Source organism: Perna viridis, chromosome 9 (genome assembly GCF_037379345.1).
Source record: "Perna viridis isolate PV_CMFRI_1.1 ecotype Kerala chromosome 9, ASM3737934v1, whole genome shotgun sequence".
In the NCBI taxonomy this organism is placed as follows: domain Eukaryota; kingdom Metazoa; phylum Mollusca; class Bivalvia; order Mytilida; family Mytilidae; genus Perna; species Perna viridis.
Genome location: NC_142453.1, coordinates 44,713,587 through 44,729,161, shown reverse-complemented (window position 1 = coordinate 44,729,161; position 15,575 = coordinate 44,713,587). Strand labels below are relative to the sequence as shown.

Sequence of the window (15,575 nt, the reverse complement as noted above, 5' to 3'; positions counted from 1 at the left end):
AATCCTGAATAATTTCTCATCCCCTAGTATGCATTTAAGTCAAATGCAAACTCTATAGCTTTTAGTTTACCCAGTTTATAATCCCTTATGGGATTCCTAGTATAATGACTGGGGAGGCACAGTTATTTTTGTACGTTATATTGACTTTGTTCGGAGTGGTAAGTCCCTGATTGTACAGTTAATCAAGTAGTTTTGGCTACATAACTGTAAACTACATTTAAGTGTACTTGGTATAAAAATAGAATTTATCGGGAATGTCTGTGACGTTAGTCTAGTATATTTAGCCATGACATATACTATAAATAAATACAGACAGGAAAATAATTGTATCAAACAAAGGAATTTGGGAAAAAAGGTGAGTTTTCATGTAAATTCGAATAGGGAAAGTATAAATTTGAGTATAATATAAAGTACCTGGTACGAGGTAGGGAACATTTTTAAGAGTTGAAAATACAAACTGTATTGATCATTTGTCATGATTTGAAAAATAATCACATGCCTTTTACAGTTTTACATCATTATTCTTCATATTTTATGAAGACGTATATTAAGAAGACGTCTTCGTTAGCCAAAGGTAACAGGACTTTGTACTACTTAAATTGAGCTATCTATCCAGGACCGAACTCAGAAATTCATGAACCAAAATGAAGCTGGGGGGGGGGGCAAACTTTTATTTGATCATGTTTTGCCCAAAGTTTGCACAAAATTACAGAAAATGGGTAGGTTTCATCACTAAACACCCCAGTTCGCCACAAGCATTCAATAAATATAATACTGTGAGTCACTCAAGCAGTGCTAGAGGTTGTTTGGCAAGCTGGTATTTTCTGACTTGGGGTCATCCTATATATATGGTTTAGTATGGAGGAACGGAATTCCAACCTCTTACATTGTAGGAGTAATTGTAAAAAAAGTTTTCGCTCTCCTGAGCCAATACTAAACTTACAACTTGTAATGCATAGATTTTCTATAAAGTCCCAAAAATTTGAGAAGAATGACTTCTAGGTAGAGCATGCTTCAAATGACTGCATTAATATATACATGTACATGTATATCTATAGGCCCGGTGTTTATTTCCACGAATATTCCTTCTATGATAGAATAACGTGAATTCAGTTGTACATACGAAATAAATTACCAACAAAAATAAAAACAATTAGGCCATCTTTGAAAGTTTTGATTTTATATAGATGCAGACAATTTCCTGTTATATCTCAATTATTTCATAAAAGTATGGCAAGCCGAAGTGGACAAAAATGGATATTTTCTAATATAAAAAAATGATATTTAAATATTAAAAATTCATTATCTTATATTACAAATCAGATTTCTTATATCACAAAACACTTTTTTAATATTAAAAAATCCTTTTTTAATATTAAAAATTTAATTGAATTTCTATTATTAAAAAACTATTTTTGAATGTTAGAAATTGATTTTCTAATATTAGAAAATCATTTTGTAATATTAAAAAATGTGACTGATTTTGCAATATTGCAAAGTGATTTTCTAATATTTACAAATTCATTTTCTAATATTTACAAATTAATTTTCTAATATTACAAATTCAATTTGTAATATTACAAAATGTGTGATGTTTTATAATATTACTAAATCAGAAATTTGTAATATTAGAAAATGAATTTTTAATACTACGCAATGAATTTCTAATATTAAAAAAATCTTTTCTAATATTAAAAAAATGATTTTGTAATATTAAAATTCATTTTCTAATATCACAAAATATTGATTTTTGTCCACTTTGGCTTGCCATATAAAAGAGTCCTAATAGGAAGAAATTAACTTCAGATACTTACTGAAATCAAATATTTTAGAGCTATAGTTCTTATCTAACGGAAGCATCCTTTTGATGAGAAGAACACGTTGGAACTAATTTTATCTTAAAAACCTTATATCCTTAAATTCAGCAATCATTTGGGTAATACACATTCATTAATTGTCGGAGAGCTACATGTATATATAAGTCCAAATTAGAAGATGGGTATTGCTGAGATATAATGTTCATACTTGACTCTAATGTTTAGATTTTGACATGTGCGGTCGTATCAAGCTTCGTCTTTGGAACATTTCATTAATTCCATTTATTGTTTTTTTTTAGGTTTCAAGTTTGATTGTCATAATAGGGGAAATTTATTGTCAAAGATGGAAACAAAAAAAAAAAAGGAATGACAGTCGGAGAATATGCATGTGCAATTGATTAATAATAAAAAAGACGACTGTTTTAAATTACATGTACTTTTAATTTAACTGTATCTAGTAATGGTATTTTTTTACTATCATATATTTTTGGTGGTAACATGCATACAAACTACAAATATATCCTAGTATTCTAGCGGCACGTCCTAAAAATATCCCTCCCCGATCACGAGACAGACTCGGTACTACAGAGGGTTATATTCCCTTTCCCTGACTGTAACTTGGAAAAAATTAGGTATATACATAATTAACAGTACAGGAAATTTAATGAGACGCATACCATGGTTAAAGATTTGAAAAGAATACATATATCCCATACTCCTACAACGTAAGAGGTTGGAATTCCGTTCCTCCATACCCTCAAGTCAGAAGATAGCTTGCCAGACAACCTCTAGTATTGCTGGAGTAATATATCCCACAACAATAATATATAAATAACATATACATGTAGCTAAGAGAGTGGTAACGCAGTTTGTTACCCCGAGAAAATCGTCGTCATCACGAGGCATAATCGAGGGTGATAGTGTATTTTCAAGGGATAACAAACTCTATATCACTCTCTTATTTTACTTTACTGACTGTTCCATTGTCATTCTTTTTTCAAATTAAGCCCTAGCAATCAGTTTTGTATGTATGCTTTTCGTCTTTATTTTGTTCATTATTATTGATTTATTTTTGCTTCAACTTTGCATTGATGACTACAAGGCTAAACCACCTGACTTCTTGCAAAAACTCTCCATTCAAATATGGTCCTTCCGGTCACGTCATTTCGGGAACTTTAAATATCATCGAAAACGAATCTCTCCTGAAGGTCCTTTCTAGAGGTCCCAAGTACCGTGAACCACGCTCTATAGATTGGAATTATAACTTTAAAGTTCTTATGAATGCCGTGGAGGACTACGCGGGAAAATGGATAAAACGAAAACAAGAAAACAATGATTCTCTGTCAGAGTGGGTAAAGGTTGTGAGGTCTTTAATTTTGAAACACATGAATGTTTTAAGTAGGTCAATGAGTCTCAATGCTACATCAGTTATCAAAGACCCCGATCTAGAAAACACATTGTCTATTATACATGACAAATAGGTTGTCGTACCAGCTGACAAAGCCCAAAACAACATTGTTTTTGTCTGCAAAACGTATTACACCCACTATTTATTATCAGAGGTCGACGCAGAAAACAATAGCAGTAATAAGACCTAAACTGCTACCACACTCTCCAAAAAAAAAGATAGTCGAAAACAATAAATCTGTGCTATATCCTAGCTCTTTTGGCCTCTCTACCAGAGACGATGATTATGATCTACTGTCTATGTACTGGATTCATAAACTCGTCAAGAATCCTTGAACAACGGTACATGACTGGATCTGCAAAGTGTACCACCAAACCTCTTTCAAAACTTTTAACTTCTATACTCACAGCTGTCAAAGAGGGTTTCCAGTCCTACCACGACACTTGTTACTCCCGTACTGGTATTGATTCAATGTGCATGGATCCTGAAAAATTCGAAAGATCTTCTAGAAACTCTCAATTCATGATTATTATCAGAATACAATAGCATTAAAACCTATGATTTTTTCAACTCTTTATATTTCTATTCCCCATACTCAGTTAAAATCCCGTCTCAAAAACATTATACATCGTTGATACTCCAAAACGTATATTACTTTTGTTACTTTGTATGTGTTTTTTAGTTATTTTGTTTTCTTTGATGTGTATGTCTGTTTTCCATGTCTGGCCTTTATCTCTGGATTCTTTTGTTTTCCGCTAGAATCTTGGTTACCTTGATTACCCTTACATTCGTTACATTACATTTGAAACTGTAAATGTCAACTGTTGGTCACACCCCTTTTGTTATGAACCTTTTCCCTGCTCACAAACAGACATGTCAGTAAGATGTTTTTGTTTGTGTCTTTTATTTATTTGATCCAACTGTTACTGAAAAAACAACAACAAAAACAAAACCAGAAGTGTATGGAAATTAACAATAACATAAATTCTTATTGGAACACTGTCTTTTTCAGTTCGAAACCCAGTCACTTTTTAACACGTGGGTGGGGGTTCACTTCCTATATACCAGTATATAAAGACGTGCCGCTGGAACGGGTCTGTTTTTACTAGAGTTGAAATATATGATTGGGTCATATATTTGTCATTTCCTATGTCAATCAGGTGTACTATTTCAATGGGTATTATTTCTACAATTTTGATGTATTATTTATTGCTAAGACAAACTTTCCAATTATCTTCAAATGGTGTCTGCTGCAGCTAATATATAGCCATGAGAAAAAAAACTTAGACGATTACATGTAGGTGAAGAATTGAAATATAACAGATGTATGGGATTTGATCAAAAGATTTAGCAATTATATGAACTTTCTGCAACCTTCTGTAGACCTTTATTTATTCATATTCTCTTAATTCAAAAAGATGTTAGGAACACACTACTAGAATATATGAATGGATATGCATTTCACGCTGAAAAATACATTTGTATAGAAGGTGACTCATTTTCTTGCAAAAATATATGAAATGGGGGTGTTTTTCCAGCTCCAGCTGCACCACGTACCAAGTTTGAACCAAAGTGACCCCCGTGCTTTTGAATTTGACAATGCTATAGGTGCAGATTCGTTGTAGATTTAGCACCATAACTACAAAAAATATATACGTCGGAGACATGTGATAGTATACGCATACATACATATATTGCCTGCAGTAAAGGGTGGTACACATGCGGTAGATATATGGTCGAGGCACTGGGTCGAGGGCGATGTGTTACTCGGTGTATCACTGACCCTCTGCTGCAGGCAATATGTGTTATATTATTATACTGAATACCATTTTTAATACATTGCACTTTTAACGCAAATGTGCATTACCTTTAAGAAATGTTGCAATACCTCAGATATATATAGTGAATGTCTATCTAGAATGAAAGTATTTTAACATTTAAATAAATCAACCAAAATGGACACTTTTACCCATCATTTTTAGCTCTTCTGGCCGAAGATCATGTGAGTTTTTACCATCACTTGGCATCCGTCGTCGCCGTCCGTCATCGTCGTCGTTAATAATTTTTCAAAACTCTTCCTCCGACACTACTTGACCAAATGGAACCAAATGTTCCTTGGGGTATTCTGCATAGAACTGATGAGGAGATTTGTGATCCGTCGAAAAACATGGCCGCCATCACTGAAAATAGAACATAGGCGTCAGACAGTAGTTTTTTCGCATATATCTCTAAAACCGTTAGGTTTAGCCAAATTCTGGTATGGGGATTAAAGTGTTCAGCATAATGAGACAAAAAAAAATAAAATAAAATAACCAGGTGAGCGATTCAGGCTCTTAATTTTTGGAGCCTCTTGTTCTAATTAAAGTCATCTTTAAAAATAAAAAAAGAAAAGGATGCCCATACGGACAAGGAAAGGCATTTCTGGTCAAGAGGAAAATGCGGTGATAAATCGTACACCGTAACTAACAATCATTTTTAGGGGGCGGAGCTAGAAGAGAATAGACCAAAATAACACATAATGCTTATAATTATCCAATAGGAATTTGTGAAGTATAATGATATAGCGAAATATTACTCTCTTATTGAACCAACCACATTTCATCAAATTGACAAATGAAGTATAATGATAAGAATTTGTCAAACGTTTGACTCATATGATCACTGATCAATTCCTAACCAAATGTTGATCAAACCAATACTTCCCCCTCTCTCTCTCTTTCTCTCTCTCTCTCACACACACACACACACACACACACACAAACACACACGGAAGAACAGAAAGATTCAGAAATATCACAGTCACGCTTGTTCAATCAACTGCATGTATCATATATTTTTTTAGAATGGTTTTTAACATGTAATCAAATTGTAAGAAATTCTTGTTAATTGTTCTTCCTTAATGAGCGCCTTTAATTAGCAATAGAATATTTTGTTTTGTTTGTTCGTTTTACAGCCGACTTTTTGCAGTTTTACATCAAATATAAATGGAGCAGCAACATTCTAACATTTTGAGCGTAGGCAGCGTAGAAAACAGTGAAAGAAAAGTCCGGATAGTGCACATTTCTGACACACATCTGGAGCATGAGAGATTTCTTCCCCACATCCCAGACGGAGATATTTTAGTTCACTCTGGAGACTTCTGTAAAATTGGCTGGAAACGGCTTTTAGTGAGACCAGATTATTCTGGCTTCTTTAGATCATTCCAAGAATTCTTTGGGAAGTTACCACACAAGCACAAAGTATTTGTGGCGGGAAATCATGACATTATGTTCGATAAACATTATACAAAGAATGTTCAGGAATTACTTCCTAATGTAACATACCTACAGGATTCCTCTATAAATATTGAAGGAATTAACTTTCATGGTTCCCCATGGACATTTTATAAGTGGACCTCTTATAATCGTGGTTTCTGTCGCGAACAAGGAAATATAGAACACAACTGGGATAAAATACCAAACGAGACAAATGTCGTAGTTACACACTTGCCTCCATATGGAATCATGGATACTTTTCCAAGGAAGTTCCGGCCATTCAGTAAAGTCTATGACCATGGAGGCTGCAAGGTGTTACGACAGACAGTGCTCGAAAGAGTGAGGTAAGCTATATATTCATGTATCTTCTCATTAAGTGTATGGTAGCAGCAATTTTGGGTTTGAGAATAAAAGTGCTGGGGTAGGGGTAAGAGTTTGCATGGGTAAAGTCTATATTATTATAGAAAACGTAACGAATGCGCCAGCGTATAACCTAAATACAAAAGAGTAAATATTTTCAGACTTCACCGAAAGGTCATCAACAAGTGTAAACACAACTAAGTAATTCTGGAAGGAGCCGACAACAAAAGTAAAATCTACAGTAACTGAACGATGACAATTCTTCTAAATCAAACTAGAAAGTAACGTAACGACACAAAGACACGTTAATGACGAACATCTCCTGACACATGAAATTTGTAAGGTTTTGCGCACGGTGCGTGAAATAACATGTATGGGAACACAAAGATTCTTTGGATTGAGAGAATTCTTTCCTATATGAAGCATTTTTTTATAATTACTTCAACAGTGGCGGATACATAACTTCGGGATAGGAATCTTGGCCGTATGGTAATAAAAGCCACCATATGTCTTGGATAATTACCCTATTTTGGCCAATCGTCTCTCGAGTAAAGCTAAAATTATACTTTTTAACATTTTGGATGTTTGACTGACTTGAAATCCTTTTTGTATTTTCAGACCTGAACTACATCTCTTTGGACACATGCACGGTTGTACTGGGATAGAAACAATAGATGGTACTGTCTTCTCTAACGCAGCATTTCCAAACAGAGAACGGGCTCATGTGTTTGACTTCTTCTTATAAAAGAACCAACTTTGTGTTGTATGGGTCTACGATTGTTCCAAGGTAAAGGGAGAACACCGAAAGGTATAAGATGTGATGAGCTAGCCTCGGGATCCTCTGAATAAAAGGAGGCGTAGATATTGTTAAATAAAATAAAACGGTATATCTTCATTGTTTCAATTAAGGACCCACGAAGGATTTGATTACTTAACTTTAAAAGTAATTATATTGTCTACTTCATGTCACATGCATCAAACTCAAATATGAACATGCAATGGAAGTGAAGTAATGAACAAGTGTATAACTCCAGAGGAAAAGACCCAAAGGGACGATGCATAAAACATTGTAAATGACATACATGTAACTCCTTTTGATAAGAATTATAAAAGCTTTTCTTCCTTGTGTCTTGATCAAAAGAGTTGGCTGCACTTCTACACGCCTAATACTTCGTATTATTAAAGTGTTTGTCACTCAAATTCAGTTAAAGTGCGCCAAAGCCAATTTTCGTAGTCAAAAGCTATTTTCAAAAACAAAAAGCTATTTCCAGATATAGTTTTGGGTTCAATTTACTATCAAGGTTATGCCAGATTGTAAAAACATATTTTACGGGGCATTGACCGGGTTCACTTAACAAAAATGATGAATATCTAAGACTCAATCGACAAAAACCCTATGTCACAAATTAGGGTTCCCCATAAAAAATACATAGAAAAATATAAAATACTCCAAATGAAGAACGTCCAAGAAGTTTTCTAGTTGGCTAGAAAACACAATTTTAACAGTCATTTTTACATTGAAAACGATTTAATTTTTTCCCCACAAAATACGGATGTCCCATGAAACACAGTGAATTACGTTACAATTTTCCTGAAGCTGTAATGAAAATGAAACTGATACATATGTTAAGTCTATGTGAGGAAAAATACCATAAAATAATAAACAATAAGAAAACGAATGATTTACACGTAAAGGATAATGTTTTTAATGAAAAAACATGATTTTTATCTTTTTCTCCAAATGTGCATTTAATTGTGAATTACGTTACGGTGTCTCTTGCATCTTGTAATGGTAGTAGCAAACTTTCCATATTCTTAATTATTCACACACCATTGTTAGTCATAAATGACTCTTAAACAGATTTTTCAGGCGCTACATATTTTTTCACATCCTTGGTAAATTACAAGTCCATGAATTACGTTACAGTGAATTACGTTACGGTAATTTCTTGTAAACGGATAATAAATACTGTTCTCTGAACAAATTAACTATAAATCATTATTAGTCACATCGCCTATCATACGGGCATCTTTAGAAAGGAAGTTGTGACGCAGGAACATTTGTAAAGGCGTTACTGATATAAACATTCCCTCTAGTCGTAGGTGCCCTTAATTTCTGTTAAATGCAATTATTTAGATATTATTACTTTTCAGTTTAATTTGACTTCGAAACGGAGAATAGATGCATTGGTAAGATGTTATGACGATAGGACATTGCTATATATGATATATAAATCAAGCATTGGTATATATTACGATGTAACGTAATTCACAACATTGTAACATTCACCAGTTCATAAACTGTTTATTTTGATTACAGAAAATGGTTTTACATGACAACTTGTCGTGAGAAACATTAAATGAATGCTAATCAAAAATAGAAATACCTTTCAAAAAGCAAAAGCCCTTCAAAAACGATTTAATCATTGCAAGATTTTGAGTAAGCACAAAAACGATATGTAAGCTTCGTGAACTGATATAGATAAATTATTTTCTGTTTTTGTTTATCCATATCACTTAAAACAAGGACTATATATTGAACTCAAGCATCACTACAATAAAGTATTTGATAATGCACCTTTAAGCATATACCAACGATCAATTTCAATTTCTCAGCTATATATGACGTATTATCTTTAAACAATCCTAGTTTCGGGGATTTGATACATCGCATCTACCCCCAAAGAACTTGAGATAAAGGATACCACAGACGCTGTAAAGTCAGCCCCATATCTTGACCTACACGTAGAGATCGATAGTAAATGAAAACTATTGACCAAACTTTACGACAAAAGTGATGACTTTTCATTCAGAATTGTTCATTTCATTCATCTGTGTCAACATCCCTTCAGCACCTGCGTATGGAATTTTTCATATCACAACTCATACGTTATGCCAGAGCTTGCCGTAATACGTAGACTTTGTATCACACCAAACTTCTTACAGTTAGGCTTCTGCAACAGGGTTATGTTTTACTACAAAATTGAAGTCATCACTACAGAAGTTTTATGGTCGTCATCATGCACTCATGGATCGTTACGGTGTATCCATCTGCACCATGAAAACTGATTTTTCAACGTATCATAGTTTTCCCTTCCTCTTTTGTCTACCCCGGAATTGACATTTTATAAGCAGCTCGGCGGATGTTTCTAGAATAGCAGAGGACGCTTACCCTACCGATACACCTGGTCCATGCTCCCAGTTTTTAGTGGAGTCCGAGTTGCTCGTTTACTTTTGTTACTTTGTATGTATTATCTTAGTTATTTTATGTTCTTTGTTGTGTTTGTCTGTTTTCTGTGTCTGGTCTTTGTCTCTGGATTACATTCTTTTGATTTCCGCTAGAATCTTGGTTCACTAGCTTGATTACTCTTTCAAGTGAATATCAGCGAAAAGTTGTTTCTGTGAATTACTTTACATTTTAATTTTGACATTATAATTATTTCTGCTAGAAGATTACTCGTTGATCAAACATATTATGTTTTGAAAGTATACCAGAAATATTTGTTATAATATGTTAAACAATTGATCGAACCAGGTGTACCATTACCATGTCCTTACATGCCACTTAAGACTTCTATATTTCTTCATGTGGCGTATATAAAAATGACAAACTTAACACATACGATTTTTTTTTTCTAATATTACTTGCCAAAATATTGCAGTTAGTTGTTTTTCGTGTTTAACCTTCCAGTTCTGTGATGTGTTCCAATTAAAGCATAAGAAAGCCATGGATTATATATTACACTGTTATAAGTGAATTACGTTACAAAGTCGGTCATTCCCGTTAAGCTAATTATAAACATTCCAATTGGATTTGAATGCAAGATTGTTTTATATGTATCACCTAAAAGATGTATGAATGGAAATAGGTTGCTAAATTGGCCTTCATTTTTTGCTAATTATGTTTCCAAGGAATAATAAAGGAAACTTGTTTTCAATTTCATTTTGTTTTATTATTTTTTTTGGCTAGATGTTATAAAATATAGAGTATCTTAAAAAAGATAATAATTTCTGGACAAAATATTTGTTTCATGTTGTGAATTTATTACTTATCTATCGAATGATATCATTTGAAGCGCAGTTTTGCATAATTGTATGATGAAACTATTATTATTCAACATGGGTGTCCAGAAGTAACGTAATTCACTACCAAAATACACTGGGCATGTTCAAAACTTCGTACAGGACATAAATAAACTTATCAAGAGCTATCTAATGCGTTTTCTTGCAATTCACACTTTGTTTTCTTGAAATTAAATCATCTGAATTGATTTAAGTGTTTAAAATGTCTGGCCGTTTTTCCGTTCCTATTGGGCACTTTAACTGAATTTGAATGTTGTCACAACAAAATATGGAGTATTTTCAATCTGTACGAGAAATGATCCCCTATATCTGTCACGCTCAATACTTAATTTTTACATGTAGATATTCTAAGTCTAGTTATGTTTCTCCTTTGCTAATAGTTTGTTTTAAGTTTCTAGTCCAAACTAAGATTTTAGGGAACAATAAATTTGCCAATGGGGTTTTATTTGGAACTTTCTGAGTGTCTTTCGTTTTTGTGTACTTACTACAGATGTTTTACTACTTTTCCGTTCTAGATAACTTATTTTAATGGATTTGTAATAATAGTCTCGCCGGTATCTTAATTTCTGAGTATCTTTGGGGATTCACTTCAAGTAGGAAAAAGAGGAAAATTTAATGGGGTTCAAAAACTTTATATATGGATACAACGTTGGAAGTGAATAGCCACACCAGTACTAGTACAGGTTGTCTCTCTTTGATTATAGATTTGGTGTGTGTGCGCGTCTATGGCGTTCGATATTTTTTTTTTAAGTGGACAATTTTCGACACTCCTGGTGCTTTTGTACTAGGTTTCATGAGTGATATTTTAGAGCTTTTATCAGTCGATCTGGACATTAATAAAACTTGAGTATCAGTGTATTAATCTCAATCAAACGGAGGCTGCGATTGATTTTTGTTTTTGTGACTTGAACCGTATAGGAATTTAATAGGCGCCAGAAACAGCATTTTCTTGGTTTCCTGGAGAGAAAAAACTGTATAAGTGAATGTGTCTCAATCAAATTGTATCTTAATGTTCAATACCGCAAAAGAAAAAATGGGGTTGATCCTGGAGGTTGAAATTGGGACAGAAAAAAAGAATTTTCCTGAAGTCCAGACAGTCACTTGCATGGGTAAAAGTGTATGAATCTTTTTGAAATTGTACCACAAATTGAAATACTAGCAACGAAAAGCTTGGATCGATTTTGGAAGTTGCGACTTGAACTATTTAGAAATTAGGGGCCACAAACAAACATTTCCCTGGTTTCTGGGCGAGAACTTGAGTAAAAGTGTAATCATCTCTATGAAATCGAAATAGAGAATATCATATCAAAAAAAGAAATTTTGATTGAATTAAAGGGTCATTGTCCTTTAGTTACCTACTTGTAAAAAAAAATATGTCTTTAGTCTAATTATAATTTATAAATTTTTTTTACCACAGTTTTGTTCAGAAACCAATACTTCGTTAAAATTTAACATTTAATCACATTTCCATATTTAGACTTATATTAAGTTTAAAGGATGTGCCAAACTTGCCCCAACGTTCAGGGTTCGACTTTTGTAGTCATATCAATCTTAGACCTGCGAATCATTTCATTTGAATTGTCTTGCAGGGAATAAAAGGATAATTAATTGGAAGGAGCGAATAACCAAAATATTATCACGAGTGCCGAAGAACGCATATCTTTAACGAGTGTGAGGAACTTGTTCCGCGCACGAGTTAAATCTTACTGCGTTCTTGGCATGAATGATCATATTTTGGTTATTCACGATAACCAATTGATTATCCTATTTATTACATAGATTCGCTCGATTATTCATTGCTATTTTCAACATAAATTTCAAATTTTGTGAACGGCGGATAGATTTCAAAGTTTTAACGTTTTGGCGGGAGAAAGTCTGAGAGTGAAATTACAGAATTTATTTCACAGTGTGAATTGTCGAAATTAATTTCACTTGGAACATTCGATAAAACACTGCTATCTATATAATAAAGTTTTACATTTTGCCTAATGATATTTCAGTAATAGATAATTAACTTCTTACAAAAAAAAATCCGTGGCGGCTAATATGAATTTCCGACGTAAGTACAATGTAGGGTTATAGGGTAATAGAAAAGAACACATACAATTTTACATTTAGTTTCTTATGTAAATGATAGTGTATTTGAATATTAAACCGGCGTGGTAACATTTAATTTACTTTTAGCCCTCTAAAACTTGTTCGCTCGGTCATCATGTGCTTGATGTGCGCGCAATTTTTGGTCACGTCAGTAACAAAATAAAGCTGCCCAATCTATCCATGTTTCAGAACAATATTAAGCAGTTCACTGACGTTAATTATGCTTAACAGAGCATACAGAATCTGTCCACCGAGTGCCATTAAGTTTCGATCGATACTAACAAATTGACCCAAAAATTCAATTTTCGGACCAAAAATGAAACGTTGGTCTAACATGTTTAAGGGACATTACGTTTATGTATGAAAGTATAGAATTGCTATGTTTTAATTTGTCCGTATGTCTAGACGCGACCTATTATAGTATGCCAGTATCCGTCCGTTTGTCCTTTGTTTACACTTCGCGCTATAACTCAAAATTGTTGAAACCAATTTTCGTGAAACTTTGATGAATACATGTCTTTCTTTCTGTTGATGTGAGCTTCCTTCCGATGTTAATTATATTCGTACAAACATTCTTTTTGTATGCTCCTCTTCAATTTGTGTAAATTTCCGATTTTACAATTTAGAGTTATGGGTCTTTGATTGCAAAAAGGGGGATTACAGTTTTCAGACGTTAACTCAGTTGTGGTTGATCCCATTTCCATGAATCTTTGGAAAATAGTTTCCTACTATTGATGTTAGCTCCCTCTTTCGTTGATGTCAACTTCTTACCTTCCGCTTTCGAGTTTTTGGATTTATTCATATAAAGAGGGCTTTCCCATAATTGCACAATAACTTCGAAATTGAATTGTTGTTTTTTGTATTTAATGATTTAACGTTATTTTTATTTCTATAAATTTTTATGCCAAATATTTAATAAAAATCAAATTAAGGACTGTATCATGGTTGCATTTTGTGTCCAAATTTTCCCCATCTGTTGAGGGGTCGACCTCAGCGGGCGTATCCAGCTGCGCCCCGTAAATCATTATACCTGGTTTAAATTTCTACACCATGCACAAGTTGAATAGACTCTTGAATCATTCATAACAAAAAATTATGTAGCTTATAGATAACTCAAAAGAAATAGTAACATATACCGAGATCGGCATTGGTGCTAATAACATGCTCAATAGTGATCTTTGAAAGTATTTACTGTTATACGCTAGCGTATTTGTTGCATTTCACCAATCCCGTTCTTAAGAGAACATATCTTATGACTATATCTGTTTCCCAAGATAGGAAACCTGCCATTAATCATCATTTTATACCACTCGCAAACAATATTCGGGATTGTACATATGAACCACTTTGTCTGTCTGTCTGTCTGACTACGCGTTTGTCTTTTCACATACATTGAAAGCACAACTGCCCCGAATCGTTTAAAATATATTTAAGTGGAATTTTATAGAAATGTACGGCATCATATTTAGATATGTTTGGACAATTATGACAAATCTCGCTTGTCTGCTTGCAAAGCGAGCTAATCCAACTAAAGGGATTTTACATATGTTACATAAGCTCTTTCTACACAGAACAATTGAAACTTTATAGGAAGATTAAGCATTATATTTTTTAAAAAAGCTGCGCAAGCATATACGGTATACTTTCTGTCGTGATCATTTTTCTCCATTTACTGAATGTCTGGTAAGACTCATTTAAGGACACAAATTCTAGCAAAAATCAAAAGAATATTAAAACAATCGAAGGATAAATGCCAGACAGGGAAAACAGACGCATATAACAAAGAACACGAAATAACAAAAACAAACAAACATACAAACAAACAAATAAAAAACATAAAACAAATAAAGAAAACAAAAAAAAAAACAAAAAACAAAAAAACACGCCCAAAAAAACAAAAGCATATGGAGCATCGACCATATGTATCGGTAGGGTCTATGTATGCTCCCTCTGCTTTTCTAGAAACATCCACCGAGTTGCTCTTAAAATTTCAAGTCCGGGGTAGACGAAAGAGGAACGGAAAACTATTACACGTTGAACAAATGGGTTCTGGTGGTGCAGATGGATACAACGTAACGATCCACGAATTTATGATGACGACCATAAAACTTCTGTAGTGATGACTTCAATCTTGCAGCAGCATAACCATGTTACAGAAGCCTAATTGTAAGAAGTCGAGCACGGTACAAAAAGTCCGCGAAGTTACGGCAATATCTGGCATAACGTGAATACTCAATACCCAGGTGCTGAAAGGATGTTGCCACAGACGAAAGGAAAGTCGACAATACAGAATGGGAAGTCATCACGTTTGTCGTATAGTTTGTTTTAAGTATTGCTTCACTATCGATCTAAGGGTATGTCAGGCTATGAGGCTGACTTCAAAGCGTCTGTAACGTCCTTTATCTCATGATACACACACACACACACACACACACACACACACACACACACACATATATATATAATGGTCTGAAAAATTCCCAACGGTGTTAGAACTGTCCAATTTGCGATGCAAATTTTTGGTCGTTCCCTCCGCGGGACTCGAACTCGTGCCGC

General features: G+C 33.7%; 1 protein-coding gene across 2 annotated transcripts; it reads left to right on the top strand.

Annotated features, from left to right (window-relative positions):
- Positions 1–219: 219 nt before the first annotated feature.
- Positions 220–7,734, top strand: LOC148608682 (UPF0046 protein C25E10.12-like). 2 transcript variants are annotated; one of them, XM_088546619.1, is made up of 3 exons: positions 220–355; positions 6,179–6,823; positions 7,458–7,734. In XM_088546619.1, the coding sequence occupies exons 2-3, from the start codon at positions 6,210–6,212 to the stop codon at positions 7,582–7,584; spliced, it is 741 nt and encodes a 246-aa protein (XP_088402745.1). In that variant the 5' UTR covers positions 220–355; positions 6,179–6,209; the 3' UTR covers positions 7,585–7,734. The 2 variants fall into 2 exon arrangements, with proteins under 2 accessions (XP_088402745.1, XP_088402746.1); XM_088546620.1 differs by lacking the exon at positions 220–355 and adding an exon at positions 401–424.
- The last annotated feature ends 7,841 nt before the right edge of the window (positions 7,735–15,575 follow it).

What these genes read in the sequence shown, in the direction of transcription:
- LOC148608682 (XM_088546619.1), top strand. Translation starts at nt 6,210, where the DNA reads ATGGAGCAGCAACATTCTAACATTTTGAGCGTAGGCAGCGTAGAAAAC. An exon ending in ACAGTGCTCGAAAGAGTGAG is followed by an intron (nt 6,824 to 7,457) that starts GTAAGCTATATA and finishes TTGTATTTTCAG; the next exon opens with ACCTGAACTACATCTCTTTG.